Here is a 27,237-nt window from a genome sequence, read left to right as displayed (position 1 = left end):
GTCCTTCCTCGTTCTATACTCACTCTCTTCTTTTTCCTTCCTCCCTCTCTTTGTGGAATGTACTGTTCAGAAGCAGCTGAGTGGAGGAATGTTGCTGTAACAAGCCCATACAACAACCCCAAGGTAGGGAGGCGCCACACACACACACACACACACACACACACACACACACACACACACACACACACACACACACACACACACACAGTCATGTATTTACACCTTCATTTTCTGCATGTCACATACTTGCCTGCAGTAGAAGAAAAGCATTAAGACGCACAGTTGCGGGCGTGATAGGATGACTGTGACAGTATCTAGTCTGGACACACACATGCACACAGAAAAAGGCGTAGCGAGAGAGAGACAGAGAAAACGTGAGCCTGCCTGTTGGAGTAAGGTGAAAATGTCTGCCCTCCGGGTAGAGGAATGACTCAGTGGCATGTTACAAAACTACACCATGCCCCCTTCTGTTATGTGCTTCGAAAACACTGGTATACACACGGTAGCATGCAGATGCTTCCCTGCATGTGACATTAATATCATGCTCTGCGACATGATCTGCCCCATGATCACAGTGTCACAGCCAAAAGACATGAGGCGTTACTAAAGAGCATGAAAACAATGCCAACCATAAGCCATAAGGCCTTCACAGCCAGGATATCTCAGCTTAATTGAATACCCATAAATCAAAGCATCAAGCCCCAGCAGCAGCAGCAGCAGCATCAAAATATCTAATGAGGAAATCTCTCCCGGGTGAGTAATGTTGGGGACCCAGAGAGCTAGTGTCATAGTCTTTTGGTTGTAACGCTTCATTCTTGTTCTCTTATTTCACGTCCCTCCTGCGTTTTCTCATTCTCTGCGTGTCATTGCTGTCTGTGAGTTTATTCCTGCTCCCTCTTTTGCTTCGGTTCCTGCTTTTATTTTGACGGTTAGTTCCTTGTGTAGTTTTCTGTATTTTTAGTTCCCTCCATTGTTCTTTTTGGTCCCGACTTCGTTCACCCGGGCCTTACTGCCTCTCTTCGTGTTGTGTGTCTTTAGTCTTTAGTCGAGCAACCAGGCGTGTGCCCTCGAGCACCCCTCCAGTTTTGTTCCAGGGTTGGGCCTGGGCAGAATAAAGTCGTCCTTTGATCTCCTCTGCATCAGGATTTACTGAGAGTTAAGAAAGTTGAGAACTTCTGCTTTGCAGAGGAGATCAAACTGACATGGGTGGATGACATAACAAGAGCATTATAACCTGAAACAGCCAGATGTCATTGTCTTTCAGTTCCTCATAAACTGGTCATCTGTTCCTACAGTCATGAGGGGCTGGCTAGTTCTGGTTCTTGGCTTTGCCTCTGAACAGGAGAAATACAGTGAAGGGAATCTTCAAGCACAAAAAAACTATTGTCGTGAGCCCATGTACAGTGCTTCTGGCATTAACAGAGATATTAATGTCACACTGTGAGAGAAGCGCCACTATACTTTTTATTTCCTTGATGAAGGGTTTCCAGCTGAAGCCTGAGGTCTATGAGAAATATGAAAGTAAAGAGTTTAGACAAATGGAGGGGATCCACATGAGCAAACCGCTGCCATCCAACAGCCAGATCAAAGCGGGTTAGAAGAAGCGGGGTGGACCCCAGTTAGCATCTTGGTATTAAAGATTTACTCAAATGGTTGCTTTTTAAATCTCCCTCTTGTTCCTTTATCATTTCTGTGTCTCCATGCATTTCTTATGTTCTTGTTGTTGTTTTGTTTTTTGTCCGTCTTCCTTTTGGTTTTATGACACTTGAGTCTATCACATGAAATAGCAAGGCCACACTAAAAGGGCTCAAAGTTCTTTGAGATCATGGTGAGGGAAACTGAAGTGTTTTACAATGTATCCAATTGTTATGGAGACATTTCAGTCATTACACCCCCCTCACCCCCCCCAAATGTGACACATTAATGACATCAGCGAAAACAAAAGTCACCACAATTTCAGTCATAGTCAGAATAATATGAAACAGGGTCAGTGAACCCGGAACCAAGGATGTAAGTGACATGTGTGTTAGTGTGTGCAAAGTTGACATAGCAGTGTGGTGGGTGATGTGGCACTGCTCAGCACTTGTGTGTATATATAAATGTGTTCTTGAACGCAGTGACACCCTTAGCATAGGTCCTCCCTCAGCAGATTCCAGCCAGCCTGTCTCTGTCTCTACCAAAGACGGACACACAACCACACGTACACACACTGCATTGACTACCATGAATTTCACTACTATGTCTATGGTTATGATCTCTGCTTTGCTAAACTTACCTCAATGATAAACTCTCCAACACCTTCCCTCACTTCAAGCTAATTGTTCATACTAAAACTTTAATTGTTTTGATGGGGATTTGCTTTTTGTCCACAAAAGAGAGGCAAGTGTGACATTGCAAACAGAGTTATGTCCTCAGAGCATAAGTAATACACACACACACACACACACACACACACACACACACACACTGGCAGGCAGCCAGACAGTGGTGGTTGGACGCTCTGTCAGATTTAGACATGTAATTACTGTCCTGACTCTTGAGAGCTGTGTATTTGTGTGTGTAAGTGTTTGCTCCTCAGTCTGTGTGAACGGACCTATTTCAACGCACTATATAAGTTTTACATGAAGCACATTTGTAGCAGTGACAGACCTGTATAGTTTCCTTGCTTGCATCTTCACACAGACTGACACCGCTGAATACTTTCAGTAACACAAGAATGATCAGACAGGAAAACACTGAAAACAAAAATGAGATTCAAGCATGCAATCATAAATGTGTATTTTTGAGCATTTTGTTTTCAAATTCAGCACTGAAAAACCCACTAAAGTGGCTTCAAAATACTCTTGAAAATCAATTTTAATTAGTGGAAGGTGATTTCTGTTGTCCACTGGCGCCATCAAGTGGGCAACACGAGCAAGCTGCAAGTCACATGTTGCTTGGTGCTTTAAGTACTGATGAAGAAAAGATCAAGGCACATAAATAAAGTTTGTCAAGCGTCCTCATCCCTTTGTGCAGAGGTTATTTTCTGGGTAATTTGTTAACTGCACTGTCTGTTATGTATGACAAATTGTAGAAATTTTAGTAACAAGTTGAATTGTTTCATATAGAGCTATAAAGATAGAAAGAAAATCCTAACAATCAGATGACCACGATAACATGACACGATAGCATGTGGTGGCATGTGCGACCCTAAAATGATCTCTTGCCACCCCTAGTGCCACCCTAGTTTTTCATATGACAATGACAATGAAAATGGTGTTTATTAAAAAAAGATAGCATTAACACTTTGAGCCCAGCTACAGTTAAAATTGAATATATTGCCGCCCCCCCCAGTTAACAAATGGTTCAGCCCATAGCGCCGACCGGCTTCACTTCTTGTTTTCAGTAGCAACCGATACCTATGATTGTGCCAGAGCACATTTTGAATCAACACCATGGGCATTTCAGATTTCACACAGGTGGTTGGTTGTTACACTCTGCAAATGGACAGGCCACACTCCAAATCACAAGCTGACATAGCAACAAGCTGCAGCCACTCTCTATTTCAGCTCGTGTTGAACGTTCAGACTTCAAAGTATACACTAGTTGTTAAATTTTAATGACAGGCTACTAAATCCAGAGTTATGATAATATATAGTGGAGGTACGTAAAAACGACACGAGAGCTCATCACATTATACTCCAACTTTAATCTCAGGTTCACACAACTGAACTCACAAGGTGGGGCAAACACCTCCTACAACCCAAAAACATTACCTTCACTTACCTTCTCGCTGGGTGTGAGTGGAGTCCCCTGGTGGTCACATCCCCCCCCCTCCAACTGGGTCTCTTACTAGTCCAGGACCCTGAAAAGACTTCACTGTAACATGAGCGACACCAGGTGACTAAAATTGGCAAACATTGTAGACAAAATTAAGAAGAGAGATGGAGCTAGTGTGGTTTGCAATATACGGCACTGACATGTCAAAAGCTTCATCCGTGAAACAGTCTGAAACCTGGAACTGTTTGTTCCAACACAGAGCTGGATCACTTCCACAAAGTGCCTGAGATAAAGTACTCTCAAGTTAAGCACTCCAAACCAAAGAGTTAGAATCTGCGGAGAATGCCAATTGTATTTGTATCATTCTTAGAAAGAGCAGAGGAGTGGACTCCAATTCCAAATTCATTGCAGGACAAGAATCCCAGAATGGGCAAAGCAAAGAAGAAAATACTGTGAATATTATACATAACAAAATGCATTATCTTAATCGTTCTGAGATTTGACTCATTTTATGTGTCTGACAATATCCACCATGTATCACCCCGTTAGCTACATTACATGAATGAATAAACCGTCTCACAAATTTACTCCTCATTTCACAAAGCTTGATCATACGGGCAAAAACTAGTCTATCACCAAATGTTCAACTCATGCACAGAAAACACTGTTGCACTGACATATTAAGCTTAAAATAAATGTTGAATGAGTTGTGAAGTGGAGTGTGTAACAACTTACTTGAAGTCAAGGAATGCAGCCAAACACCCTGGTCAAACACAGAAAGATAAAAGATCTGCAAAAAATATCTGGTTGTACCGAGGTTCTTGCTTTCTTGTCTGTGACCACAGAAATTTTTTTCCTGATAAATTTACACACTCATCAGTACTCTTTTGCACTATATAGCTATTATTTTGCAAGTCATGGTTCTAATTATAGTCAAGAATGAAGATATAGCAGGGTTACTGTGTAACTGACAAATTGCCCATAGGTGTGAATGTTGCCTTATAGTAGCTGGGACAGGCTCCATGTCTTTAAAACATAAAGGCTTTCTGAAGCAGTTGGCAAAACACCTATTATGGCATGATCTTCCCCTGCTCCTTACAGTTAAGCTTGACCGTTGTTCCTGTTGACCTGCTTTTATTGCTTGGAGTAAGCCCGTCTGTTATCTTTGTGCTGTGCTTAAGTACGATATAACAAAACTAACAAATTGATGGTCAAATATAAACATAATTTCTAATATAATTCCTGTTAAACAACCACCTAACAAACAGCATTTTCCTCGAGTTCTTAGGGATGTAATAAAATATTCAACGACCATCCAAGCTACTGGATATATAATAAGAATAAAGCTGAAAAATCAGCAGGAGAAATGAAAAAAACTCCACAACGACATGTTTCATGTTTCTTTTAATGGATATGAAAAAAACCCCTTCTACATGTACTTCAGTAAGGTCGAAGTGTTAACATATTTAAAGTGTAAAACTTTGGAATATACATGTAAATAATTTAAATAAATAAAATTCTGGACAACATTAACTCCTACTGAGTACTTAAGAGCTCAACTTTCACTACACAGACTTTAAAAAACAAGTGTAAATACGCAAGATTTAAGAAGTGAGACATAAATTAAGGGCAAACAGCGAGGCTATAACAAAGGCCTCACTTGTATTTTTTTTCAGTTTTTTTCTTCTTGTGCTTCGATTCACTCACTTTAACTTCAAGTACAAAATAATAAACTTACTAGGAAAAACATTTTTTTGGAGGTTCAGAGCATTTTGTGTGAATTCAAATGGATCAAAGATTCATTTCTGTCCCTCGAATCCTGAGTATCACTGTTTTTGTTCCATGGCTATGTTAAATAATAAGACACTCAAGCTGAGGGACACACATGCACGCACACACGCAGACACACACACACACACACACTGAATTGCTACCTGAAATAGGTCTTTGTGTCTGCAGAAGGTAACAGAGGGAAATGTACATTTGAGTGAGACAGGACAGACCCTCTTTTGTCATGTAAACAACACAGCAGTAAAGATCGGTTTCTTGTTCTTGCTCTGGATGTTCCTCTTTGTCCTTCTGCTGCTGCTGCGTCATCTTCACCGTGGATGGTTTCATGCCTCTGGATCAGAGAGGAACATTTTAGATATTAAACTGAGACTGACAAATATCCCAGTTAACAAGTTTCCAAAAGAAGAAGATATGTAAATGAGCTGGTTTGCTGTTCTAAGAAGTAAATACTCTGTGTACTGTTTTAAATTAACTCACTAACTCTCTTACTATTCCCAAGTTCATGAGTTAAGTAGTTAAACACAGCCAGGGGAGACTGGGAACAGGTGATGGTGGCTAGCTCTGCACTACAAGAAAGCTGTTGATCTTATATTTAGTAACTCATGAATGAACACTTTTCTCAAAATGTGGAGCTGCAGTTAGGATCAAAAGTTTTTGGACAAAGACACAGTTTTTGTAGTTTTGCCTCTGCACACTACCAGAGTGGATTTTAAATAAGTCAGGATGTGATTGATGTGCAAACTTTCAGCTTTAATTCCTTGGGTTTTACAAAAAGATTTCATCAACTATTTAGAAGATGTAGCCATATTCATGCACAGAGGCCCAACAATAATCGAACAAGCAGCCGACAAGAAGGTGATCCTTGTTTCTTCATTGCTCCATTAAAAACCAAGAAGATAAAAGATCTGGAGTCAATTCCATGTGTCGAACCTTCATTTGGTAACTATTTACTGGAACTCTTATTGAGGCCCAAAGTTGTAAGTAAAAGTGAAGGAAGCCATCATTAGGCTGAAAAAGTAAAATAAACCGATCAGAGAGAGACAGGGGAGAAGATTCAGGAGTGCCCAAATCAATAATCTGGTGAAATCTTAAGAAGGAACTGGCTAACTCAGAAAACCCCCCCCACAGAGGACAACTAAAGTGGAGGATGACAGAGTTATGGCCAGCTTCAAGTTATCAAACTTGCTCTTCAGGAGCTAGGTGCATCATTTACAACAACGTTCAAACCACCGGTTAAACTGTAGAAAGCCAATTTAGACTTTGGCAGAAAACATGTAAAAGAGCCTCAGCAACTCTGAACTCATACCAGAATGGTGGGAGGAGGAAATTAAGGAGAAGGAGAGAAACAGCTCAAGATCTGAAGCAAGGTGGAAGCAATGTTACGGCATGGGCATCTTTGACCCGACTGTTAGTGTTTACTTATGATGTGACTGCTGATAGATTCAGATTTAGCCAAATGCTGCAAAACTGATCTATCAATGCCTCACATTGAAAACAGATGATGATGCAAAGCATACTGAAAAAGCAGCCCAAGAGAATCCAACGTAAACGTCAGGCCAAGTCAGCCACCTGATCTCAGTCGACAACAGAGCACGCTGTTCAGTAACTGAAGACAGGACTGAAGGCAGAGAGAGACCCACAAACAAGCATCAACTGAAGGTGGCTGCAGTAAAGGCCTGGGAGGCAGCCTTTGGTGAGGTCTCTGAGATTTCAGAGACTCACTGACTGCAAAGGAATTTCATCAAAGTATGAAAAAGAAATCCTCGTATTTAAAATTATGTTAGCTTATTTAATTCATTTTAAGCCTTTGAAAACAGGTGACAGTTAAAGTTTGAACCTCATAGACATCTTTATTATTTCCTTAAAATTGCACTGCGGTGGTAATACAGAGGCAAAACTACAAACACTGCCTCACTGTCTCAATACTTATGGACCAAGTCCTTAATTGATCAATGACGCAATATCTGTGCAACATCTAGATTTACAAAAGCAAAAGCAATAATGAAGTTTAAGCACTGCAAAAAGGAAACAGACTTATAACTTGTTTCCATCGGTGTAAAAATTAAGTAAACCCTACACTGATACAGCAGCAATTTTAAAGCTGCTGTATCAGTGCTAAAATAACAGACGCCTTTGTCAGACTTACCTATGACTTCAGCTGTATCGTCAGCCAGTGGATCTGAGTTTATTATGTACTTGTTGCCAAATATCTGCACCAGCTTCTCAAAAAACTTGCATTCTTGTTTCTCTCCTCTGAAAACACGACACAGAACATCAGAACTGATGAGAAGACAAAAAGCTACAATCTGATAACTCTGAGGTATGAATATGCTCAGAAGATAAAAATACGTCTACATTATGGATGATCCCACCACCTCACGGTGCCCTGTAACCTCTCAACAATGAACTGCTGAGCTTACTTTCTGCCTTCTAGGAAGTGCCTGAAATTAGCCCTCAGCCTCTTTATCCTGGACTGACATTGTTCAGGAGTGCGCAGGTAGCCCTGGCTGGTCATGACCTGAGAGATCTGGAGGAAGATCTGTTTGTTTTTGGCGCTGCCCTTTAAGTTCTCCTGGATCTCCTCGCTCCCCCAAATGTCCAGGAGGGCCTCGGTCTCTCCGTCGCTCCAGGGCAGCTTAGTGCTGTCGGGCACCCACTGGTTACCTGAGGGGACTATAAGAAAAAAAACATTCTGATTGATTTCTTTCCTCATGCATTTCCACATTTTGTCTCTTAGCACCCAATCATATGGTTTCTCTTGATCCACAGATCCACCTTCTCTATACTCCTTCATCACCACTTTCAAAGCACACATCACATCTGTGCAGCTCTTTCTTAACATGAAGCCATGCCGCTGCTCACTGATCGTCACATCTCCTCTTAACATAGCTTCATCTGCTCTTTCCCATATCTTCATGGTATGGCTTGTCAGCTTTATCCCTCTGAAGTTACCAAATCTCTGCACATCACACTCTTAAACATGTACTCTGTCATGATCCCAGGGTTTTCGTCTTGTTTCTGACTTTATTTTAGTTCTTTAGTGTTTGTTGAGCTTTTAGATTCCTTTTTTAAACATTTCTTTAATAGTCTAGTAGACTGTGGATCTTTGATTCCTGCTTTCACTTCATGGTTATTCTGCGTTTCAGTTTTACAATTTGGCTTCATGTCTTGATTGCTATTATTTGTAGTAGCTTTAATTCGCTTGATCTCATCTTTCAGTTAAGACTTGTCCCCCTGCCTGACTGTCTTTTATTCATGTTTGTCAGTTGTTTTCACCTGTATAAACTATTTTCAGATGATTTTCAGCCTTGTTGCCAACCTGTCACCTGAATAAAATCGAAACGCAGCCAAAGAAGACAGAAGAGTTGTTAGACTTTACTCTTGGCCTAATAAGGGTTTTCTTGGTTGAAACAGTCTGCCTCCTGTGCCCGTGTCCTGAATTTGGGTCCCCCCCCCCACTGTGACATACTCCATATAGTTTCACCTTTTTTGGGGCCCAGTTCGAGTATGTAGTCATCTGGGTCATCTGCAACCGACCTGTCTGTGGCCGCGTCGTCGACTTTCAGTTCCTTCCTGAAGATTTTTTCCATCTCATTGAAGAATTTAAATTCCCCCCTACATTTGTAAAACAAACTCACAGTTAAAACCATTACTCTAATTACAGTTTTTATAGCAATTACTGTAAACGACAAAGAGCATCTTTATGCTCTGTTGAGTTTTTTCTTGAGCTCTTCAGGAAGATCGTCATGACTTCACATGGACCTTCACCCGTGATCGTGTCAAATTTAAACATTTTAAAAGCAAAACCAATACTAAAAACACTAAACATATAAACAAGTTTAGAATAAGTGAGAATCAAAGTCTCGTTGTTACTGACTTTTCATGGAGAAAGCCATATTTAAGACGCTTAATGCGGGTGTAGCACTGCTCCGAGGTCCTTATAAATCCTCGGTCGTTCATCTTCTCTGAGATGTAGTCAAACACATGTCGGTTCTTCAGGCAGCCCTTCAGTGTGAGCTGAACGCCGTCCTCACCCCAGATCTCCAGCAGTGTGCGAGTCTCCTGATCCGACCAGGGCATCTTTCGGCTCAGGTCGACCAGGAGGCGGCTGGTCGAGGGCTGCTCATCTAAAACGAGGTAACAACTTTATTATTGTGTTCATCTTTGGCAGTTTAGTTCATATATGCACGGTAACCCTGTGTATTATTGACTGGCTGTGTAAACCCACATAAGACAGGCTCATTGTCCATCAAAGGTTGTAAGGTGGCATCGGTACTGTCCACAGGGGCAAACATAGACTCGTCGCCAAGCACCGGAGCAAGGAGGTTGAAGTATCGGAACGCCGTGGGCCGCCCTCCATTTCTGGAAAGCATAAATCCACGGTCAGCTGGCCAACAACATTCGAGCCTGGATCTCAAAAAGCATAAAGCATGCATTGTTGTTTTTTACCTGCGGCTGTTGCAGTAACGCCTGTAAGTCTTCTTCAACCTTTTAATCCGGGAGTGGCACTGCTCCGCTGTCCTCAGGTAGCCTATTGCGGCCATTTTCTCAGATATCTCGGCGAATATGTGACTATTGCGGACGCATATTTTCAGGCCGTGCTGCACATCATCTGCGGCCCACACCTCGATGAGAGCAACCGTCTCCTGCTCTGTCCACGTGGTGTTCAAACCATCGGCACCTGCAGCAGGTAGACACGCATGTAAGATGTCTGACTTGTGGCTGATTTTTAATCTAATGCGGAGCGCGTGTTCTGTACCTGAATCCTGCTCCTCTTGTTCATCCCTTTCATCATACTCGTCAAGAGAAACCGCCTCCTGTCCCAGTATTTGTTCCAGCTGGTTGTAGAACTTGTAATCAACTTTTCTTCCAGATCTAGCGAGAATGAAAACGGCAGTTATGGAGGCATCACTCACAGAGAGGGATACAAAAACAGGTCAACCGATGGAAAGACTGAACTCACTTCTTCCTTTCGTAGCACTGTCGAAAGTTGTTCCTCAGAGACTTCACCTTCCAGCGGCACTGCTCCGAGGATTTCGAGAAACCGAGGTCGTGCATTCTTTCGGAAATGTCTGCGTAAACGTGGCCGTTGTGGACGAAACCTCTCAGAGCCTTCTGGAGATCTTCTTCACCCCAAATATCGATAAGTGCCAGGGTCTCCTCGTCTGTCCAAGAGCTGGTTGCTGGCTTTTCAGCTGACATGTTGATTTCAGCGTCTTGTGAAGGAGACAGGGAAATTTAACATGAGTATAAAACATCCAAAATGGGCAAAATGTGATTAGGGAAACTCAGTCTTTTTAACTTGTGTGTTGAATACATTTTTACTTTCACTACACTTTAGTCTAAAGCTGTCATAACCGTCCGCACATACAGTAATTGGCTTAAATTATGTAGTTACTGAAAGCATTTGGGGCTCACCTCCATTTACTCCTATTCTTTTTATTGTTTGAGGCCTATTAGCATGGATCTAGTATTACACAGGGACCTCTGGTAATTTGTTATACAGTAATTGGATTGAAGAAGTTGTTATTGATCTTACCCCTGTGTGAATCCAGCAGTTTTGTTCTGTGTAAAATAAAAACTCCAACACAAACTGAACACAAAGGTTCTGTGATAATAGAAGCTGCATGCTAATCGGTATTTAAGTGATTTTTGTGCAATTTTTTTTGTTGCTTATTTCATTCTCAAGAGTTATTTAGGCTTTTATGGAGATTTTTGGGTGCAAATTCAGCAGGCTTATGTTCTATGCAGTCTGGAGAAAGACAAAGGAGAAAACAGGTGGAGAACAAGGAGCCTGCAGTGCAAAAACTGAGCCTGCAGTGCATGAGGTGTTTACGCTTTCTTTTCCTTTCCTTTCCTTTCTCACATGCAGCACGGAAAAGGAGATACTCTGTGTCAGACAAGCTCTGGTTTCTGGAAATTTTACGTTTTGCTAAGGCGAGGTTGTCATCTGTGTGTGCAGGATAAGACAAGATACCTTTATTAGTCCCACAAGGGGAAATTTCATGTTAAGGCTGCCGACCTATTGTACGCAATGGCGGCGTCATCTTTCCCTCCGACCATACATACATTACACAAAAACATCACATGGGGAAGACAGGTCAGAGAAGTATAACAATGGAAAAAGCACCACATGAGGAAAGATAAGGAGAAAAAAAAATAACTCCCCCCAGACTGAGCTCCAACAGGGAGATCAGTTTGAGAACAGAAAAAAAACACCTCTGCACATAGCACATGAAAAAACTCTTAATACACCAAAGAAACACATGACAAGCAACAGGGGCGGGTAAAGGGTGAGAGACAGCCAATGTAGACAGTACATCCGGGCCTGCAGCATAAGCGCTGGTCTCCTTGATCCACCGTCAGCATCGGAGGGGAATAAGCGTCGAAGGCGTTTGGAGGGGGAGGGGGGATGAGTGTACATCTGCATGTGTATATATATGTCTGTGTGTGTGTGTGTATATATGTCCAGAGTTCAGCTGAGACAGTGTCCTTCGCCCTGCCAGGCTAAGTAAACAGTCTTCCAGCCAACCCAGGTGGCCTTGCATAGAATGGGAAGAACAGTCTAAACACAGTCCGTATCAGGGTGTTGTTGTTCAGCTCCAGCCTTGAGACCGCAGCTGGCGCCGAAGGGGTATCCGCATGAAGTGATGGTGGTTTTTACTTTAGTGCGAACAAGTCATGAGAATTTCAAAGTTGTTCTAACAGTCCGACACTGGTCTCTCAATCTCCTGTTGGAGAGCCGTGAGCTCCATGATGTTATCAACCTTACGCTCCGTGATGTTGTCATTCTTGTGCTCAAAGAGCCGATTCTGAGAACTCATGACCGCAGTGAGCTTCTTCAAGATGTAATCCAGTTTGCGCTCAGAGGTCTTATTCTGAGTATTCACTGCAGCCGTAAGCTTCTCCAAGATCTTATCTGTGCTGCACTCAATGAGCCCATTTTGAGAACTCACGCCTCGTCCCATTGTTTCAATCCCAGCGGGCAGCCTTGTGGGGGTTTGAACAGCCGGTTCCGCTTTCTTAATTCTTCGATAAGCCAGGGCCAAGCCAGCTCCGATCAGCAAGAACCCTGTTATCATGGTTCCGAATAGGTGGGAGCAGGAGGTAGGAGACATGATTCACACTCACTTGCAGTGTATTCAAAAGGCATTCGCCTGCAAGATTGTCACATCGCATGGACTTTGTACCAGGAACTTGGCAAATTAAAGCCCATTCATAATAGATATGAATAGGTCTTAAGGAGTTCTGAGCTATGGTGCATGAAAAAGCATTAAAACAATCTTCCATTCTGAGTTAACATTGAGGGGGTGGTGGGGGTGGGTAGAAGACAGAAATTTTACCTCTTTCTGTTACCGATTCACTGTTGGAGTCTTCTGATATTTCGATGGAGTCTGTCACCACAGTAGACGATGTTGATGGCTGCTTATCCAAAATTTGTTCCAGCAGATCATAGAATTTAAAGTCGACTCTGTCAGTCCCAGATGAGCTAAAGGCAGTAAGACAGCTGCGTTAAAACAAAGTCACTCCAACAGTGCAGGACTCCAGACGTGCAGTTTTTACCTCATGTTTTCCCGACACTGGCGATAGTTCCCCTTCAGACGTTTGATCCTCGTGTGGCACTGCTCAGGGCTGCGGGAGTAGCCGTTAGCGGCAAGCTTCTCTGAAATTTCAGTGAAAATGTGACCGTTGTGTGGGTAGCGTCTAAGGCACTGCTGGACCTGAAGGAAGGTTAAATTCCGTGTAAAAGTAGTAAACTTCAAGGAAAGTGAAGTAATAAAGAATGAAGCAGCAATAAAGTGAGATTATCGGGAAATTTATGGACATTTCCAAAACGTTTTTTGGGGAGTGCATGGATTGTGACATTGTGCTTTACCTGTGGGTCTCCCCAGATCTCCAGAAGGATGACCGTCTCTTTGTCTGACCAAGGGACTTTCCTCCTGTCCTCCTGAATTTCCACAGCAGACTCTGAAGAGGCAGAAATAAAAGAGTAAACACATCAATACACAATCCCTTATTTCACACTTTTTTTTAGATAACTACAATACCGTACAAAAGTCTTGAGCTACCTCTAATTTCTTTATATTTTGCTCAGAAGATTGGAACAGTGATTTATTGAAACGTGGAAATATAAATGGAAATACAGCATAGAAGCCACAAGCTTCTTTATTCTTCATGACTTTCAGATACTGTTCATCTGATGTAGATAGCTTTTAGATTCACCACTTCTTCTTCTGTCCTTCACTTGTCCTCTTTCCTCATTTTTTAAAAAGAAAACACTGCAAAACCATGCAAAGTTTTCAGCAAAAGGCTCTTTGAGAATCACCTTGTCGGTGCAAAAAAACTACTTTATATCTGTCAAACTATCTTATGGCATTTTTGGCATTTTTCATAGAATCAACAAAAAAAAAAAAGGTTACAAATGATATATTTTGCAACGTGCTGCTAGTAACAAAGTGCCCAAAGATATCATTCTTTTTTTTTTAATTATATTCATATAATTAAAAAACGTATTATATTGATACTGCAATGGTTCATCCTGTAAGAAGATATATATTTTGTCTTATGCTTGAATGATTCGTAGGTCAGTGTTAAGTAGCTTTCATTTCTCTGAAAACAATAAGATACAAGAACTGCATTAAAAATGAGTGAAAAAGCTTCAGTGCTCAAAGAAAAACTATGAAAGACCTTAAGAACTATTGTTTAAGAACACTTCAGAATAACAGTCTGGATCCTTGGAATATAAGGAAATGATGAGTGGCTCAAGGCTTTGGCACAACACTGTGGTTTAAATAGATTCTGCTGCCATGTACTCTTCTTTCACATAATCCATCAGTAAAGTTTACATTATGTTATAGTGAGATGATTATGATCTGAAGGCAGATATCCATTCTGTGTATCTCAGTCAGTTAGTTATAAACAACACAAAAGTTTACGCTGTTAAATATAATTTCTGGTTTTCAAATTGAACCATAAATAAAGAAAACAGTTACTAAATACAACAAACTGACAACCGAAATAATAATAAATATACACAAAGTCGTGGAAGAAGTGTGGGTGCAAAATTTAGAAAAACAAGCTTTCACTTCTAACTTCAGATATCTGTTACATGTTCACAGCGCCCCCCAGAGGACAAAATCAGAAAGTACAAAAACAAATGACGGGGACTTTTATAATGTGGAGCTTTGGTCATGTATCTTGTACCTCCCTACATTTAACTGCCTAGACGTAGTACTTCATCTGGCTCATGATCAAAATTGTAATGTGGGAAGCAGAGAAAGAAAGTTACAAGTTTTTCTGTCATCGCTTGGCTGTACTGCACAAACAAATGAGAATTAAAATCCACAGAGAAATCCAGGAGGCTCACAAACAGTGAAATCCACTACAAATTAATCTAGTTTTACTAAAACCTTACCAACGTTTACTGAAGAGTAGCGATTGCTCCTGCTATGCCATGCCATAGCAGGAGCTCATTGGCTCTTTGCCCAAAAGGACCAATGAGCTCAATAGATCCCTTGTCAGCTCATGTCTCGACCACACAATAGCCAATCAGTGCAAACAAATTGGGAAGCAAGCTGTTTATCTAAACGGTCCTCCTGAGCAGAGAAACTGAGCTTACCCATGTCTGGATGAGTGTAGGCAGGAAAGTCGCGTTCTTCGGGCTCTCCTGGTATTTCTTCCAGCTGTGGCACTGAAGGGAAGTCTTTCACTAGAATTCTTCCCAGCTCGTTGTAAAACTTGCACTGAACTTGCTCCTGTCCTTTCAGGCTACAGTGCAGGGATAACAGAAGAGCAGATATATTATTTTGACAAATCGAAAACTTTTCTTTTACTCTTTCCACTCCTAGCACACATACTTGTTTTGGTAGCACTGCCTGAAGTTCGATTTCAGCCTTTTTAACCTCGTCTGGCACTGCTCTGGCGTCCGGGAGAAACCCTGCGTGGCCATTTTGTTGGATATGATGGAAAAAATGTGCCCGGTTCTGTGCATTCCCCTCAGCTCCTGCTGCATCTTATCTTCACCCCATGTGTTGATCAGGGCCAAGGTCTCCAAGTCTGTCCAGGGAACGCTTCTCGTTCCTAAAATAACAAATCACGGAATTTTGTCAGAAGTATTCATTCCATTTTGAGCAAAACAATACTGTGTCCAAAACAATGGACACATCTCTACATATGATGTGGACAAAAGTACTGGACCACCTCCACATTGCACCTGCAAGAGCTGCTCATTTATGGAAACCCAAGCCATGAAGCTCCCATACACAGTTCCCGTGCTGATGTTAATGTTAAAGTTTGGACTATGCAGACATTAAGTTAGCAGAGTATGGGCGACTATTATGGACTCAGCACTCAGCAACCCCACTCTGCTACCTCACATGCTCTGCCACTTTGTGGTTGATTTGCTACGGTTAATAAATGCTTTCACTTTGAAATAATACCACTAATAGCTGAGTGTGGAGTATCTAGGAGGGAAGAAATTTCAACAAAGGCAACAGAGGCATCCTGTTACAGCATCACGCTTTATTATTAACCTTCCTTACTCCCCATGCTGCCGCCATCCTTGTCCATAGTCTTATTGCGTCCCGTATTGATTACTGCAATTCCCTCTAATTTGGTGTCCCTAAAAGGTCCCTTCATAAACTCCAACTTCTTCAAAATTCTGCAGCTCGGATCATAACTCGTACTCCGTCGAGAGCTCATATAAGCCCAGTTCTTCAGCAGCTTCACTGGTTGCCCACAGAAGCCAGGATAAACTTTAAAATCTTACTTCTCACATACAAGTGTATCCATAAATCTCCTCCTTCCTGTTTGTGTAACCTGCTTCATATCACCACTGTTTCCCGCCCTCTCAGATCCTCATCATCTTACTGTTCTGTTCGAACGTCTTATCACGATGGGGAACAGAGCCTTCAGTCGCTCTGCTCCTCGGCTCTGGAACTCTCTTCCTCCAGCCATAAGAAATATTGACACTCTTCGCGTATTTAAGTCAAAGCTCAAAACACATCGGTTCAAACTGGCTTATTCGCTTTAGTGCTGATTTTATCTGTTGTCAAGTTCTGTTTTGCAATTTTAACTTATTTTATGACTATTGCTCCTTTTATTAATTTTGTTCTTTTGTAAGGTGACCTTGGGTTTCTTGAAGGCACCCTTGAGTAAAATGTATTATTATTATTATGATTATTGTTGAATTCTTTGAGCTCTTTAGATCGACCCACTCTTTCACAAATGTTTGCAATGGCAGCCTGCGCGGTTTTGTGCTTGATTTTATACGACTGTAGCAATGAGACTTAAAACATCTGGAGTCAAAGATTGGACGGACAAGCATTATGAGTCAGAGGAAAAATAGTAAATTTAGTTTTAAATAGTAAATTTAAGACTCTTTCGGAGTATGGTGGAATTAAAAAATGGCTAATCCTATGGATAAAGTTTTTCTGAGATTTCTTTTTAAATTTAACTGCATCTGTTTACTTCCTTTTTATCTGCACGGGCAAAAATTCTGTAATCCTTAGCATTTCTTTCAGATGCAAAATTGTATGAAGCCTTAAAAGACAGAAAAGCTGTTCATGTCACTAACAACTGTGCTGCAAGAGTTAAACTTAAGTACAAATATGTGACCTCGTACCAATTTCCAGATGGCCCGTTTGTCCGATAAACTGCAGGTCATCATCACCGTCTCGGGACTCGTCTTCATCGACAATTTCCTCAACGTCGTAGGTGATCTCAGGAACGGCCAAGGAAGCCGATGAGCCGAGGACCTGATCCAGCTGCGTGTAAAATTTATGCTCCAGCCTGGAGTTCCCTCCGGCGACAGATCAGGGAGAAAACAACAGGAGATTTAGTCTAAGCATCGCTTCGCAGTGAACGTATCTGACAAACGTCAGCGAGAGCTTCAAAATCTGTGTCGTTAAATGCCCACTTGTTCTGACGGAAGCACTTCTTCAGTCGTTTGATCCTCGTCTGGCACTGCTCCACTGTCCTCATGTAGCCCCTCTCTGCCATCTTTTGTGCGATTTGGGTGAATATGTGGCGGTTTTTCAAGCAGCCCTTCAGAGCTCGCTGCACAGAGTCCTTCCCCCAGATGTCGAGAAGATGGAGCGTCTCCTCATCCGACCAGGGAACTTTTGTGTCCGTTACAACTGGAAAAGAGCCTTCCTGAGAGTCTGAAATGAAACATGACGCCTCAGTTAAAGCTATGCTTAGAAATACAAAACCAGATATTAGATTGAAACTATGTATAAACTGCACACACCTGTATAATCTCCCCATATGGAGATGAGAGGAGATTCACCTGAATTCTCATCATCCACTGAGGACTCCCTGCAAAGGTTAAAAAACTACGATTGGAGTTGCTTGCTTACAAACCTTTTTGTCATCAAATGTAATTATTTATTTAACGCTGTTCTAGCTGAAATGCAGAAGCATTGTGTAAAAAATTTATTGCACTCTATGATTCAACCACCATTATCAATAACACTGTGTAACTTTATCAATGTTTCACATTACTGTGGAGGAATTTTTGCCCACTCTTTTTTTATAGCTTTGCTGCAGGTCATTTATTTATGCACAGCTTTCTGTGAAAAGAAATGAAACAAAAAACATGCCTAAATCATCACCTCGCCACCACTGTGCTTGACAACTCGAATGAGGGAAGATTAGTAAGTGTCCTGAACGTTTCCCACAAATAAATAATCTTCCTCACTACAGCATGATGGCTTCACATTGTTTGGAAATTGCTTTATTACCCTTTGCAGATTAACAGCTAACAGCTATTCTTCTCTAAGATCACTGCTGATGTCTTTCTTTGTTAACACACGCCTGGATGCTCAAGATCAGCAAACTGCCAGATCTTCTGCTTTTATAGAGCTGCTCACACCTGCTGATGATCAGTTATTTAAGTGAATTTGATGAACAGCACCTGGATGCTACTGACCCAAGCAAGCGGTAAAGGTGTACTTAGTTTGTTTTTTTTACACACTGCTTATTCTTCTAGTTTGGCTCTTTTTTTGTTAAATTAATAATGACTCTGTGAAATATGTCACGCCTTGTTGTTCATCTGAGGTTGTATTTGAATAATTTTAAGTCTTGATTTTTATAAACAAACCTTGTGAATGAGAGAACCTGTACTTTCTATTTCGCATGACTCTATATTAGTATTCACGCTCTCTGCGTTGTAGACATCTGCTGAAAATTTAACAGGAAATCATTTATGTCCTGGGGAGAGATTTCAGTCTGGACCAAACATTAAAGGCAGACCAGCAGACCTACATCCTAGCATGACTTTGATCAAACAGATAAAGTTATGGATAGACGCAAACATAAAAGCACACTGTGGTGTCGACCGTTTGTGTGCAACAAATGAATAAAACACATATTAACATATGGAAACCTTACAAGAAAGCTGAAGCCTCCACGGGCTGCTTTGTGGGAATGTCCACACCTCCGCTCAGCTTCCTCTTCCTGAGAATGCGAGCTGCCCTCAAGCTTTGGTTGTTCTCACTGGCTTCTGAATCCGTGTCTGCAGTCTCGTTGGATGTAGTGAGGTCTATGGTTTCATCGCATGGCAGTGTGCTAATTATGTTTTGTACTTTCCTCTCCTGAGAAATGTTTCCAGCTCTAGCCTGCAGCTGCCAACTGCCAGAGTCCCTCGTCTCCCTCAGTCCTTGCCTGATCGGCTCGGAGCTCCTCCTTGACTTCTCCGTGCTGCTTGCGTTGACGGGAGCACTGAGAAGTCCTTTGTGGTCGGAGTCTTTGAGAGCAGGTGAGCAGGAGGCTGTTTCCATGACAGTTTTGGTCCCAGGAGGCAGTGACAGGGAGGTGAGGATGCAGTCATCCATGGGTAATAATCTGGGATCTACAATTGAGCGTTTAGACTGTTATTAAAGCTCTGGCTCAACTTAAACACAAATAAAACAGCTGTCAGACACTCCAACTGAAATAAACATAAACTGGCTGTTTAGGCATCTCTTTGTGATCTCTCTTTGCTCTACTTTTCTCTCCTGGCTTTCCCTCCCCAACAGCTGATGGCGACAGATGGCTGTCCTCTCAGGGCCTGGTTCTGCCGGAGGTTTCTTCCTGTTGAAGAGAAGTTTTTTCTCTCCATTGTTGTCAAACGCTTGCTCACAAAGGGACTGGACTTCTCTCTATAATAGTGTAAAGCCTTTACCACAGAATCTAAAGCGCCTTGAGAATAACTATGGCTTGCATAAATAAAACTGAATGACACAAACTCCAGTGAGCTTTTTTTTAATGACAAGGCTTTGTGACTCATAATTTAGGAAGTATGGGGAATTAAGTAGCAAAATTAATGGAGAGAAAAATATAGCACTCCTGTGACTGCACTCACACAACAAGAGTTCAAAGAGTAAGCATGAATATTTTACCTGTAAATAACATTTACAATTTATGAATCTAAGAACGCCCTCGCGCCACATTTACAGTGCCGCTGAGCTACGAGCCTTTCTCTTGACACATTTCAGGACACGGTGAAGTGCAATTATCTCCCACCAGTGTGTGCCCGCAGTACCTTTCTCTTTAAAATGGCCGAGGTTTCTGTGGTGTTCAAGTACAGCCTTCATGTCCTCTGGGGGGAAAAGGGTTTGCAAACAGTCGTCTAGGAATGATGGAGCGTCTCTGAGCAAGGCGGCCAACTGAAAGAAAAATCAAGTTAGTTAAATTAATTGTTTATACAGCCAAAATGATCTATATCACAGAATTAAATAAAGAATTTAAATTCATTTGAAGAGACTTAATGCTAGAATATGTGATCCATGTAATAAAATATAGTTGATGTGAACACGTCTATTTCTAATACTCTGGACTGCTTCTAATCTAGCTTTGCTCTAGTGTTTCTCTCTAGTGGCTCAGTACTAAAAAGGGAATGAGCCTTCTGGGAGGCCCTGGTGAGCGTGCACCCTGTTAACCCTCCTTTCTCCACAGTGGTACAGACAGCTGAGCCCCAGGAGTGAGTCTTTGTGTTACAGTCAGCCTTTAATGGCTGTTCAGTTTGGAAACGTGCCAGTGGAGACAGATGAGGTACACTGTGTTAATATGACTACTACAACAGGTTTAAAAAAAGAAGAAACAAGCAAAACTAATCAACAATAAATTCACATGTTCATGTGATGCTGTCTCCACAGTAGCGCTAAATGTCTCTTAATGTAATTCCAATCTGGACATGTTAACATTTATACAGTTAAGTGGGATAGACAAAGCAGAGCTGAAGTGTCATATAACAATCATTATCATGCAACAGGCTAGTGATGCCTGGCACGGATGAGCACAAAGATACACAGCACCTGTGTGAAGTCTGGGACGGGCAGCAGCTCCTCCAGTCTGGATATGAACTCCCACACCAGCATCTCTAGTGCTGCATCGTACTTTGAGCCAAAATATACTGGGAAGATTTCCTACAAGTGAGAAAGAAAGGCATAGAATGATTAAGAGCCTAAGTCACCAATAGACGGACCACAGAAAAAAACTGATGGGTGGATGGATAGACTACATATTTTCATTAATTTTAAATTGAAACTTTATATCAAAACAGACTTCTCAAAAACTTTTTTTTGGTGTAAATTTTCAATGCAAACTCAAAACTTGAAACGAGTAAAGAACATTTCATTCTTATTTTATTATTAAAGTACCATCCGATTAATTAATAATAAACATTGTTGAAATATTGTTGAATTTGTGCTTTTATTTGACAGCCAATTGTAAACTATATACAGATACTGATACAAATGTTAGGTTACTTCAAAATATATTGCATTTAGTTGTAATGAATTTATTCAACTTTGTGTGAGGAACTTTTCCCTAACTGGACTTCCTTAAATTTTAACTGAATGCCCTTGGTTAAGAGGGTTAAGAGAGGTACAGCTATAAAAGGGGTGCTGTCAGGAAACATTATGTAGATTCAACAGTGATAGTGTAGCAGGTTTGATTTTTGAGGGTTTTTAAAATCCTTTCCCTGATTTGCAGGTGTAACTTATATAAATATTGATAGCTCATTTATACCAAGCATCTCAGCACAACTATACTAAGCCTCCCGACCTGGCTCACACATACTGAAATCAGTATAAATGTGTTTCCCCCACTATGACAAGACAGGCTTTATTCCACACTTGGAGCTGTCTTCTTATTTATCACCTGTGCCTTATGTTATGGAGACCCGTAATTAAAGCACCTCCTAATGAATATACAGCCTCATCTCTTTTGTGGATTTCACGTGCTGACATGTCTAACATCAGCCAGCTTCGCAGTTGTACCACATCCCAAAGGTGTCTAGGGAGGCCACTAAACTCACTGCGAACTCTCATAAAGCCACTTTAAGGCCACTTTTACTTGAAGTAGCCATTGGAAAATGTAAAGTTGTTACCACCTCCATCTCATAGTAATATTCAAACCATGATTAACCTTTTAAAACCCCAGGGGCTTTCTGAGGCTCCTGCTTGAAAATGTCATGCCCAAAATGATTTGATTAGTTCTCTACAATTACAAACTCTGTGTAAACCATCTTGATATCAAAATAAAGCTTACACTTGTGAGACTTACTCTTAGGTGTAACCATCACAGCAGATGCCACTGTGTCAAAGGTACTGAGGACGGAACAAAGAAAAATATGAAGAATTTTTTCCTGGACTCATTTTTTGTGTCTCTTATAGCACATAACCCCTTTGAAAATCTGCTGCAGGAGACCAAAAACTAAAGAAAGCCATGAATCAACATCTGGACAAAGATAGACGCTGCTAAAGTGACACAGAGCAAAGTTACAGAGGTTTTATTGGAAGCATAGCTAAGCTTTTCGCAATTTGGCACCATCTGCGAAAACTTAAATTTCTTAGGTATTGAATAGCAGAAATTAGGCTTTTATTGTCAGAGGTCTTTTCTGCAAAATAAAAAAATAAAAACACGGACGGCCACAAAGTACGCACACTGGTGTGTAATGCATCTGTGCGTAAACAAGTGAATAAGACAGAAAACAGCGATTTATGATGGGAAGCTGCTCTTGAAGCACACTGGCAGATGGAAGTGTGCGGCAGGAGCGGTTTTATCGTGGTGGAATTTTTGGAAGCAAGGGAGCAAAGGTAATTGTGTGTTTAGTTTAGTGTGGTAAATTTTGGTTGGAGCATGATCAAACTTGCAGTTTTGGAATCTTTCAGCAGAGACGTTGCTTGTCCGCGTACATGCCGGCAGGTGACTCGACACTTTGCGTTTACATCTTTTCGTGCAATCTTTTATTGTTTGTCGTTTTAGCTGTGTTTGGCGGTCACAGAAATAATTTTGTGAGCTTTTAGCTGAGATTCTAAAGTTTCTGTCGATACCACACGTCTATATTTAAACAACAGACCAGGGAGCACAGCCTGTGAAACCAGATGTTCTGCCTGTGTCTCCAGGAATTAGAGTTCAACAAGTTGAAGGACAAAAAATATCTTGGTGCTGGTGACAAACCTAGAACCAGTACTATACATTTCTGATCAAGAAAGCCACAAAAGCCACAAACTGAGAGGCGTCATAACAGCTTCATACCAGCACCGGTGTCTTAATGGTTCAAAAGAGGCAAAAATGTGCCAAGAAACCATCCCCATATGACTACCCCGCTACCAGCAGCCTGTACAGTTGACACACTTTTGATGCCAAATTGTAACTCTACCATCTGTGTGCCTCAGCAGAAATCAAGACACATCAGACCAGGCTACACCCTCCCCCACCCCCAATCTTCAGCAGCTCAGTTTTAGTGAGCCCACTTCAGCCTCACGTTTCTGTTGTTGGCTGACAAAAGTGGATCCTCATTTACTCTTTTGATGCTGTACTCCATCTACCCTCAAGGTCGGGCATGTTGTGAATTCTGAGATTGTTATCAGAGAGAGAGTGTTATCAGAGTTACTGAAGTCTTCTTGAAAGCTTGAATGTGTCTGGTTTGTCTCTGCGAGATGTTTCACCTGGAAAAAATATTTTCTCTCAGAGGGATCCTCCAGTAACGAATGCACCAGCTCCACAAAGTTCACCTCCGATTCCTCCACATGGTTGATGGTTACCTGATATAAACACACACACATGAAAAAAAAGGAATATATTCTTACAGCTCATGAAAATCAGAAATCCAGTATCTCAAATAGTTAAAATATTTCCTAAAATAAATCTCAAAACTATTTCCTGTGGATTTAAACACTAAGAAGGCTCCTAGTCGAGGTTAATTTACCACATCAGTGGCACTGCTGAGGTGACACTGAAGCCTTTGACTTTTGTGACTCTCCACTCTTTCCTCTAAGATCTTGATTTCCAGATGAAATGCCCAGGAAATAATACTGACACCAACCCCAGTCCACTCCTTCCTCAAATTCTTTGAATCAACTTTTACTGACAATCCTCTCAAAGCTGCTCCCTGTTGTCCATGCACAGTTTCCCACCGCACTATTCCCTTGCAGCAAACTTTCAGTTAATGTGCTTCGATACAGAACTCTAAGAACAGGCAGCCTTTTCAGCCGTGACCTTCTGTGGATTAACCTCCTTGTGAAGGGTGTCGATGATCGTCATCTGGACAACTGTCAAGTCAGCAGACTGAACTGGTATTTATACCATTTGAGAATCAATTTATTCAATTCTTCTAAAATGTGGTCATAATTATCAAAACAAACACAAAGAAGTGCTTAAATTATTTCACTACGTATAATGAATCTTGAATATATATGAAAGTTTTTTTAATTGAATGGCAAAAAAACCCCATTTAAATGACACTATATATTTTTTGAGATGTACTAGTATAATAACTCACTCTAGTTTTACTTAATGAGAAACCCCCCCCAAACAAAACAAGGATGACTTCTTCACTGCATACCAAGATTAAAGCAGGTATGTGCTAGGTCAACCTAGCACTCAGCTTTTACACAGCTGTGCATTTTCCTGCTAAAGTTCACTTACGTGGTGATCCTTGGCAGTACTGACAGGGGCTTTTATTCTGTCCAGATGTGGCTGAATGATCTGCATATCCACTGGATGCTCCCCTCGACACATCTCCAGAACCAGCTGGTTATACGTAAAAATCAGATATGTTTAAATGACTACAGCTTTAGCTTCCTCTCAGTATGACCAAAACGTAAACACTACTGACCCTGGCCCTGAGTCCCAGGATGAGCTGAGCCCTCTGACTGTAGCTCATCAGCTCTGGGACCAGCTCCGTCACCATGGTAACAAACTCTTCCAGCATCCCGTAGTGATCCACAAGTCCCTGCTGCACAACTTGCCACACTCCAGCTGATAAAAGCTGCAAGGGTGGGGCCAGGAGCCGAAGATAACGGAGGGGAAGGTCATTACCTGAGGAGGAGGAGAGAAGAAGTAAAACCACAACAGAGACAAATGTCTTATTGTTTTGTTACAGGCCTACATCACTGTGTGTCCTACAGCAGCAGCGCTTTATATCAAGATGGCTTCAAACTTTGTGAGAACTTCTTAGGTAATTTAGCAAATCAGCAAGCAGGTCAAGCTTTACGGAAAATTTTAGAAAGCTTTGTCATTCCTTTTCTTATCTGAATGTCCACCTCGCAATGATGATTCTCCCCTAACTTTCAAGAAAGTCACTAAATCACATCTCAAGCAGTGCTTTCGTATTGCTGTTATGTTGGATTTCTTTGTGATGTGAGCCTGTCTGCCTAAAAAGAGGAAGTAATTTCAGTAAATCTGCTCAGAAAGACAAAAACCAAAAACCAAACAAAAGGGAAACTACCTCAAAATAAGTGCAAACAAGCTGTGACAGCCTTCCTTTGAGCATCCTGAGTGAACAGCATCCACCTGACGCTTTATATGGTGGCACAGGATGCATAAGTTAACTTGACGTGTAGTGGCAAAGTGCTGCGTAAAATAATGACATGACAGCGCTGCTCCGAGGTGCACTGACAGCGGCATCCATCAAACTCCCCCACAAACTCACAACACGGATTACACGACTTATTGCTGACCTTTATAATGCAGGATGCACAAGCTATTGAATTTCTGGCAGAGGTAATACGGCTAGTAAATAGAAGTAATGCTCTGATAGCACAGATGTTTAGCCCAAACCACTGACGGAGTGACGGAAAACAACCTTCACTTTCTAATGAGATCAACTGTGGATTAAGTGAGTCCTTCTCCAAATACTGCAGGAATATCAACAGAGAACAGAAGCAGGCAATCGCCGTTATCGTTGAGGTCACTGTAAAAATCACTGTTACCAACACAAAGATCGGGGATCATATAAGATAAGATACCGTGATTTTCCCCCGTTTATTAGGATACACGCACCTCGGTTGCTTCCACTTTCAGTTCCGCGTTTTATTTCCATTTCGCAGCTGACAGAAAAAAATGGCCAGTTGTCCCCCTCGGGTTGTAGCTATCGGGAAAAAAATGTATGTATAAAGCCTAATGAATGAATTCTGCAAATGTTTGATTAATAAAATGACCATCTGCGATCGCCAAGCAGCAAAATACGAGCGCAGTGTTGTTGGAGGTATGAACGTTCTCTAGGTTTTACTCGGTACTGGGAGGAAAAGGCAGAACAAAGGTTTCTGGTCTCATCCGCCTCAGTCCAGATCACGGCAAGCCCTCTTTCCTGGTTGGTTGACGAAGACCGGATCGACCAGGAAATTTTAGATTTCATAACACTAGATGGCGCCAGACCGCCATCAGGTCCGACCAGGTTTTCCTCTGGCTCAGTGTTGTGTTTGTTTCTGTGGAGGGATGCTGTCAGGGCCGTAACCAGAGTGTAGACTTTACTGAGGCCCGCAATTTCTACTGCTGGAGAGCATGTAAGCACATTCGCCTATAACTGATCACATGGCTGATCACAGTTTCGTGCTCATCTCTGCCTGTCTGAACAACCCTGCTCCATGTTTCTCCTCTCTGATTTCAGATCAGCTGCACTGACTTCTCATATTCTTCAAGCTGCTGGACCCCCTGCAGTTTGCTTACCAGGAGAAGGCGGGTGTGGAAGATGCCATTCCCTCTGTGGTGCACATCTGGTGCTGTGAGGATCATGTTTTTTCTATTTCACCAGAGCTTTCAACAATATCCAACCACTCCTATTGAGAGACAAACTGACTGAGATGGAGTGGACCCAAACCTCTTCTGAAACAGTGACCAGCAAATCTGGTGCAGCACAGGGCACGGTGTGCTCTCCTGCCTCTTTCACCTTGTACGCCTCAGACTTCAAATACAAATCGCAGTCATGGAGAAGGTTCAGATGAGAAAAGAAATGTCATGGCCCATGGTTGATCACGCCTCTTAGTATCTTGAGCCTTCATTTCTTTCAGTTAATGTTTGTATTTTGTTTAGTTTCTTGCTATTTCCTTAGTCTTTCCTCTGTGCCCATCTGTGTCAAGCTTGTATGTTTAGTTTTCAGTTTTACTTTCCCTGGTCTCATTTACCCTGTCTACCTTGATTGGCTCTGTGCATTGTTTCTCAGCTGTGATCACTTCCAGTTCAGTAGTTATTCTTTGTCAGTGCATTTCATGTTTCCAGTTAGTTTTCTGTCTGTTTTCCTGCTCTCTTGTTGCCCTTCGGACAGTTTCTTCGTTTGGGGATCCTCTTTCACAACTCATGACAAGCATCCCCGGACCATCACACTACCACCACCATGTTTGATTGTTGGTGTGATGTTCCTTTAATGAAATGCTGTGTTAGTTTTATGTAACAGGACTTAAATGTTCCAAAAAGTTAAAG

The 27,237-nt window shown here is 41.7% G+C and overlaps 1 protein-coding gene and 1 long non-coding RNA gene across 4 annotated transcripts; one reads left to right on the top strand and one right to left on the bottom strand.

Annotated features, from left to right (window-relative positions):
* On the top strand, positions 1–19,767 carry LOC120433973. 2 transcript variants are annotated; one of them, XR_005608871.1, is made up of 4 exons: positions 1–123; positions 13,443–13,540; positions 19,151–19,309; positions 19,569–19,767. It is a non-coding gene; the product is annotated as an uncharacterized LOC120433973 (long non-coding RNA). The 2 variants fall into 2 exon arrangements; XR_005608872.1 differs by having other exon boundaries at positions 19,151–19,365.
* Positions 5,147–26,064, bottom strand: zgc:113263 (uncharacterized protein LOC503753 homolog). 2 transcript variants are annotated; one of them, XM_031726595.2, is made up of 24 exons: positions 25,822–26,062; positions 24,656–24,858; positions 24,466–24,570; positions 23,487–23,582; positions 20,847–20,957; positions 20,075–20,198; positions 18,943–19,402; positions 17,801–17,868; positions 17,468–17,711; positions 17,174–17,340; positions 15,408–15,630; positions 15,170–15,318; positions 13,427–13,518; positions 13,114–13,271; positions 12,894–13,039; positions 10,514–10,766; positions 10,310–10,425; positions 10,000–10,231; positions 9,779–9,912; positions 9,428–9,677; positions 9,035–9,165; positions 7,971–8,223; positions 7,697–7,803; positions 5,147–5,881 (listed from the first exon to the last, which is right to left on the bottom strand). In XM_031726595.2, the coding sequence occupies exons 1-24, from the start codon at positions 25,859–25,861 to the stop codon at positions 5,874–5,876; spliced, it is 3,870 nt and encodes a 1,289-aa protein (XP_031582455.1). In that variant the 5' UTR covers positions 25,862–26,062; the 3' UTR covers positions 5,147–5,873. The 2 variants fall into 2 exon arrangements, with proteins under 2 accessions (XP_031582455.1, XP_039457162.1); XM_039601228.1 differs by lacking the exons at positions 5,147–5,881; positions 7,697–7,803 and having other exon boundaries at positions 8,069–8,225; positions 9,036–9,165; positions 25,822–26,064.
* Positions 26,065–27,237: the final 1,173 nt, after the last annotated feature.

This window comes from Oreochromis aureus, linkage group 17 (assembly GCF_013358895.1).
Source record: "Oreochromis aureus strain Israel breed Guangdong linkage group 17, ZZ_aureus, whole genome shotgun sequence".
In the NCBI taxonomy this organism is placed as follows: domain Eukaryota; kingdom Metazoa; phylum Chordata; class Actinopteri; order Cichliformes; family Cichlidae; genus Oreochromis; species Oreochromis aureus.
The sequence above is the reverse complement of the archived record's forward strand: the minus strand, read 5'-3'. Positions and strand labels throughout refer to the sequence as shown.